At 33.2% G+C, this 6,555-nt stretch overlaps 2 protein-coding genes across 2 annotated transcripts; both read right to left on the bottom strand.

The window, feature by feature from the left end:
• Window positions 1-227: 227 nt before the first annotated feature.
• Window positions 228-2,639, bottom strand: LOC106307609 (putative glucose-6-phosphate 1-epimerase). Its single transcript, XM_013744606.1, has 8 exons — window positions 2,403-2,639; window positions 1,867-1,941; window positions 1,679-1,735; window positions 1,351-1,511; window positions 1,052-1,186; window positions 823-925; window positions 656-755; window positions 228-571 (listed from the first exon to the last, which is right to left on the bottom strand). The coding sequence occupies exons 1-8, from the start codon at window positions 2,559-2,561 to the stop codon at window positions 360-362; spliced, it is 1,002 nt and encodes a 333-aa protein (XP_013600060.1). The 5' UTR covers window positions 2,562-2,639; the 3' UTR covers window positions 228-359.
• A 638-nt stretch (window positions 2,640-3,277) lies between these two features.
• LOC106307617 (putative glucose-6-phosphate 1-epimerase) lies at window positions 3,278-5,441 on the bottom strand. The gene is made up of 8 exons (XM_013744619.1): window positions 5,150-5,441; window positions 4,878-4,952; window positions 4,737-4,793; window positions 4,476-4,636; window positions 4,109-4,243; window positions 3,918-4,020; window positions 3,745-3,844; window positions 3,278-3,639 (listed from the first exon to the last, which is right to left on the bottom strand). Exons 1-8 carry the CDS (start codon window positions 5,297-5,299, stop codon window positions 3,449-3,451), a joined length of 972 nt encoding a protein of 323 aa, XP_013600073.1. The 5' UTR covers window positions 5,300-5,441; the 3' UTR covers window positions 3,278-3,448.
• Between the last annotated feature and the right edge of the window lie 1,114 nt (window positions 5,442-6,555).

The raw sequence follows: 6,555 nt of genomic DNA, 5'->3' as shown, positions 1-6,555 counted from the left end.
AATTTAACCGTGTTTATTTACATATCAACTATATGAATTATATTTAACCCGAAATAAAATTAAGGAAAATAAATATCAAAACATATGTTTATTAGCCGGATAAACTAATTTATAGACTATAAATTATTCTTTTTCTTTTTCCATAGGGTAACAGTGTCATTTTACTTCTTTCTCTCTCTTTCGACTTTTACATTTTTCCATCCTTGCAAATTTTCTTGTTATCTAGTAATTCTAGTGCAATTGACTCTTATTATGATTTTGTTAGAGTTTATTACAGGATTCTAAAATTTTACAAAACCAAAGACTGGTCAAGTCTGGTTTGGATCCTGACAAAGTATACTTTTTTATATATATGATTTTTAGTATGAGGATGAATGCATGACTTTCTTTACATCAAGCTTTCTACTGGATAAACTCGAAGGAACCACACTCATTTGGAGTATTCCTTTCCACTCTTGTCCTGGATTCACTGTGATCGGTTTCTCTACCGCAGCGCTTTCCACCGTTACAAAACGCCTGTAGTCTTCAGTTCCCAAGTCCTCCACTTTCTTCTCCCATGGATTCCACACCACTGCATATTATTATTGTTACATTCCATCATTACTATAAAACATATACAATCACGTAGACAAGATCTTTTAAGTTTTTTTTTTACCAGCATCAACTTGTCCCTCCTTGTGTACAACAATTGTCTTCTGTTTCTTCTTGTCCACGATTCTGATGTCATTTGGAGTGCTTAGGTATATCCTGTCAAACTATTTTTAAAAGAGTTATTTTTTTTCTCTCCTTTTAACTAGTAATGAAATATGGAACAAAGCTTACCTGAGATTTAAAAGTTATAGTCTTGTCATGATCAGTAAAACGTGTTCTGTTCTTTAGTTGGTCAAGATAATTCAGATTCTGCAATCCGTCCACCTGAATTTCACTGCACGCAAGAAGAAGCTTATGTAACTCCATATAATATACTATAACCAGCAGAACCAAAAACAAGAACTGCTTAACAATTTGCTATGATGAAGATGACTGCCCTCGAGTCTAGATATGAGCTTACCTGATATCGGAAACAGAGAAATAGGGGTGAAGAGCCATTGTGAAGTTAAACGGCTTTACATCAGTATTCTTAACACGAGATGTCAATATCAAATCTCCTTCAGTTCCCAAATGTACTCTCAGTCTGTACTCAAACCTGAAATGGATATAGAGGTTTCCGTGAGATACTAACTATACAAAAGAAGATATGATTCATATTCAATGTAAATTTTTTTTTTTTGGGTCAAAGTTCAATGTAAATGTATATAGCCAAATATGTATCTGAAACATAAAGTAAAAGAGAGGTTTCAAGAAACTAACTTATGAGGCCAGATCTTCAAATCATCTTGGGATGACCTTAGGATTAGGTCAACCCAAGCTTTATAGTAAGAGTTTGATGGCAGCTGAGGTGGATTAGTATCTATTTCCCAGAACCTTTGTCTTACAAATCCATGCGAGGGAAGTGGACCAGTGTTAGCGTACTGCATTTACAGAAAAAGAATAATTTCATTAACAAAACAAATAAATTACAAAGAAGAATTGTTTTTTTTTTTTTTTTTTTTTTTTTTTTTGAAACACAAAGAAGAATTGTTTAAAAAAAAGAATTGTTTAAAAATTATAATAATAATAATAATCTGAAAGCACATACTTGCGGAAACAATATCGGAATTCCTCCACGAATTGGTATTGGAGGCTTGAATATAGCCTGCACAATATACAACCCATGATTTTATAGTTCCTTTGGTTCTGGAGATCATACTTATAGGCTAGTAACTACTTATCTGTTCATCTATATGCCTAAAATGAAGTAAAGATTGATGACTGAATCTGAAGTACCTTGCTACTCATAACAAGTAACTCCTCTCCTTTCTCATTCTTCCAAGAAGCTACTTGACCTCCATACAAGTAAACCTGAAAGTATTATACTAAGATAATGCCCAAACAATTCGGAAGTTGAAGTCTAGGTAGCATAAATCACTAATTAATTTATAGTGAGACCCTACTGAAAACATGACTTGAGACCAAAACAAATTAAGTTTTGAATATCCACCCTGTAGGATAATATATTGACATTCATTATTTTAAAAGGTATTATTTGCTTCTTAAATATATTATTTGCTTCTTAATAGGTGTACATATTAAGTTTGCAACATTTTATATGGTTCTGCAAATTTATCCAGTCACACGCATAAGGGAATGTCATTCTTTTTCAATCTACATATTTCCTCTCATTTTTGTTTATTCATTTTCCAAACTACATGTTTTCTCTCATTTTGCAACTTCAATTTTTATTTTATTTTTACTATCATACGCTTTAGCAATATCTTTTTTTACTAAAGCAATATATATCTTATTAAAACCAAAACAAATACCTCAAAAGATCTGCCACGATCGTCACGGACGATGATCTTTTCAAGACCATTGATGCCCTTAGTCCGCTCAAAGGGACGCTGCGCGGTGGCCATGGCGACTACTGCAACGAGAGTTGCCCATAAGAAGATGAGATATCCGAGATTTCCTTTATTCCCCATATTTATTTATTTTCTCCTTCAATGTAGCTCACGAAGAAGATACCTTGTCCAAGTTCTTTTATCTTTTCGTTCCATATATACACCACAGAAGGTGAAAAAAGAACAAAGCCTAAAAACAGAAATAAATCGTACAGTTCCAATCATTTAATTTAAGAAAAGACTATTTATGTTGACCAAAAATATTGTAGTAAAGGAGTTCATTACGTTGGCCATATAAAGAAAAGTCTTATTTTATCCCATCTTGCTCAAAATCAGCGATAACGCCACATCTGCTCTTGTTCGTCGCCTTACGATTCATACACATATTGCTATATTAAAAACACGGATTATAATATGATCGCTCGATAGCACGTTACAAATCTCAATGCAACACTTTTATTATTATTCCTTCGAACTTTTTTTTTGGTAAACTAGGAAGAGTTTGAACCAAGTCCCTAATCTTTCCTTAGACCTGAGATCAGCCGGTGGTCATACCAGTGTCATGAGGTAAAGTATCCTCAGGGAAAACCGAACTAATAGTACAATAGAACCAACTCCAATCAATAAACAACTAGTCCAACGCATCGTTGGTCTTGAAACTATCTTCTCGACATTTTTTTCTCCATCTGTTCTCATTTCTTTTTCTGTTTCTTGACAATATTTTATTTACATCATTAGTTGAAAACTGAAATATTTTGTATTAATCAACAACGGAAAAATGTATATGGCAAGTACACTAGAGAAATAAAATTGAAATTCTTATTGAAAATATCAATTATTGCAGATATAATGATCCAAGAATACTAAAGTTACAAAACAAATACACTGGTAAGGTCCGGTATGAATCCTGACTAGTTCACATACGATTCTGTAACATAAAGTATATCTTCAAGAACATTTTTAAGTTTTTAAGTATGTGGAATGCATGGCTTTCTGGAGCAACCAGAAGGAACCACAGAGACTTGGAGTACTCCTTTCCACTCTTGTCTAGGTTTCAATATGATCGGTTTCTCGACCGCAACGGGTTCCACAGCAACAAAACGTTTGTAATCTTCAACTCCCAAATCGGACACTTTCTTCTCCCATGGATTCCACACCACTGCATATTGTATTATCATTATAAATGATCCATCGTTACTAGAACAAAATGTTTATGTGTCCATTTGTTTCATAAAATTATGTATAAGAAAATCTAACGCATTACCTGCATCAGCATATCCTTCCTTGTGTACCACGATTGTCTTCTTTTTATTGTGGTCCACGATTCTGATCTTTTTTGGAGTCCTCAGGTAAAGCCTGTCAAGCTATTTTGAAAGAGTTAGCAGTGTTTTTTATACTAGTGATGATATAAGCGGTGGAAAAAAAGAAAAGACTTACCTGAGAATTAAAAGTTATAACTTTGCCATGGTCAGTGAAACGTGTTCTGTTCTTTTGTTGGTCAAGATAATCCAAATTTTGCAATCCTTCCACCTGGATTTGACTGAAACAAAAGAAGCAAATCGATGTATAACTTTATATACTAACACCAACACAACAAAATATTTAAAAAGAATTGAGATGAGATTTACCTGATATCGGAAACAGAGAAATAGGGGTGAAGACCAACAGTGAAGTTAAACGGCTTTACATCAGAGTTTTTAACACGAGACGTCAAAGTCAAGTCTCCACCATGCCCCAATGCTACTCTCAGGCGATATACAAATCTGAAAGACATAAAAGAGCTGGTCACAAGGCTGCTTTTAAATGAGAATTAAACCAAAAAGGCTTATATGTTAGCCGGTTTTCAACACAAAACTAATTGACAATTCCAGAGATATAATATCATATGATTTTTATTTTGATTTTGAATCATTTTCATTTCTAATGTGGGATATTATAACATATTGAAAAATGATATAAGAGTAGGAAAAAAAAGAGAGGTTTAAAAATCTTTACTTATTAGGCCAGATCTTCAAATCAGCTTCGGATGATTTTAGGATGAGGTCAACGTGAGCACCAGAAGAAGGATGTGATGGTAAATGAGGTGGATTAGCATCAATTTCCCAGAACCTTTGTCTGACAAACCCATGTGAGGGAAGTGGACCAGTGTTAGCGTACTGCATTTACAGAAAAAAAAAAAGAGCATTTCATTAACAACATTTATACAACATTCAATAAACATAGTAAGAAAAAAAAAGAACATTCTTAAGCACATACTTGCGGAAACAATACTGGAATCCCTCCACGAATAGGTGTTGGAGGCTTGAATATAGCCTGCACAGCACATAACACATTATCTCAGATCTCACTCATTTTGGAGCTCATAAAAGCTCATATACAAGGGTGAATCTGAAGTACCTTGGTACTCATAAAAAGTAAATCCTCTCCTTTCTCATTCTTCCAAGAAGTCACTTGACCTCCATACAAATAAACCTGAAATTATGTAACGAATATTGAAGAAAATGAATTACATATAGAATTGAATTCTAAAAAGATTACTGGAAACCAACTGTCGGCTATCTACATAACGATCATCAGATCAAAAGTCAAAACTGATACTAATAATTAGCAAACATTAACACGGGCTGATCTGGTTGTTCCGTATATGATAATCAGACAAAGAAGAGTACCTCGAAAGATCGACCGCGACGGTCGCGGACGATGATCTTCTCGAGACCATTGATGCCCTTAGTCCGCTCAAAGGGACGATGCTCCTTGGCCATGGCGACTACTGCAACGAGCATAGCCCATAAGAAGATCAGATTTGCCTTATTCCCCATCGTGAATCGTCTCCTCACACTGTTCGCTCACGAGGACGATACCTTGTTGAAAGTTTATATCCTTTTTATTTCTATAAATAGGCCAATGAGAAGGAATAAAAAAAAGTCAACGAAATAAAACGAGTAAGAACCTACAACTCGCTAATTTGATTAAGAGAGAAGACATTTTTTTTTTGATCAAAGAGAGGAGACTTTATTTTGTTGAACAAAGAAACAAGAATAGTCTTGTTTGCCTGCTCTTGACCTTACCCAATATCCACGCCGATTACTCCGGTTACCCATTTCATTCTAATCTATTGGAGTTTAATACACCATATTTGTTATATTTATTTCCGTCATCTCCGGCTCAATGACATTTATTGCCATGTTTAAATTATTTATATGTCAATAATTATTGAACTTAAATAGTAACGTCTCGATGTCAAAAAAAAAAAATAGTAGCGTATCAACAATATGAACACAAAATCACTGATTTAATATCTTCTGATTCTCTTTGTTTCAACAATAGTAAAACTGTATCAACAATAGTAACACAAAATCAAGTATCAACAATAGAAAACTGTAAATCGAAGGCCATCTTTATCACTAGTTTTTATAGGGGTTTTACAAAAAAAAAATAATGGTGGACTCCACAAATCAGCAAAAAACAGGTAACAAAAGTGATCAAATAAAGATCAACTTTTGTTGGTTTCATGTACTGTTCGCGGACTCCACTGACACAAGGCGACCCGTAATTGGTGTTTTTTTTTAATTTCTTTCCGACAAAAAACAAAAAAAAAATTTAAGAAACCTTTAAGCCCATTTTAGCGATAATCGTGTTCTAACGTGTCATGTTTTTGGATTCTTTTCGTTTCACGTGCTAACTATAATAAGCGCTTAAAAATTATCTATGTTACATGGAAACGGAAGCGGGTACGCGGAAACGGAAGCGCAGAAACGAGATTTTTTGAAAAATTAGGAAGCGGGTACGTATTGGAAGCGTATATCCATATGTATGTATATATATGTATATATATATATATTAAAATATAAGATTTTCTTTAAAAAAATTAGGAATAAAAATTATAAGTTATAAATTTAAATAAATTATTTATTCATTTGTAATAATTTTGTAATGATTTCATACTAAAACTATGAAAATAGACATAAATTAAGTTTAAAAGAAATTATTATATTAATTATTGTTAATGCTTCATAAATAATTGACACAATATATTTGAATATATGATATATGTTTAGTAAAAACCTCAATACAT

This window comes from Brassica oleracea, chromosome C1, assembly GCF_000695525.1.
Source record: "Brassica oleracea var. oleracea cultivar TO1000 chromosome C1, BOL, whole genome shotgun sequence".
NCBI lineage: Eukaryota > Viridiplantae > Streptophyta > Magnoliopsida > Brassicales > Brassicaceae > Brassica > Brassica oleracea.
This window is presented reverse-complemented; position numbering and strand designations above follow the sequence as displayed.

Excerpts from the sequence above, each read along its gene's own strand:
- LOC106307609 (XM_013744606.1), bottom strand. The coding sequence starts at position 2,561 with ATGGGGAATAAAGGAAATCTCGGATATCTCATCTTCTTATGGGCAACT. Across the intron at positions 1,512-1,678 it reads TTCCGATATTGTTTCCGCAA|TACGCTAACACTGGTCCACT; the intron begins GTATGTGCTTTC and ends CTGTAAATGCAG. Across the intron at positions 926-1,051 it reads TTCTCTGTTTCCGATATCAG|TGAAATTCAGGTGGACGGAT; the intron begins GTAAGCTCATAT and ends TCTTGCGTGCAG.
- LOC106307617 (XM_013744619.1), bottom strand. The coding sequence starts at position 5,299 with ATGGGGAATAAGGCAAATCTGATCTTCTTATGGGCTATGCTCGTTGCA. Across the intron at positions 4,953-5,149 it reads GTCGCGGTCGATCTTTCGAG|GTTTATTTGTATGGAGGTCA; the intron begins GTACTCTTCTTT and ends ACATAATTTCAG. Across the intron at positions 4,244-4,475 it reads TTGAAGATCTGGCCTAATAA|ATTTGTATATCGCCTGAGAG; the intron begins GTAAAGATTTTT and ends TATGTCTTTCAG.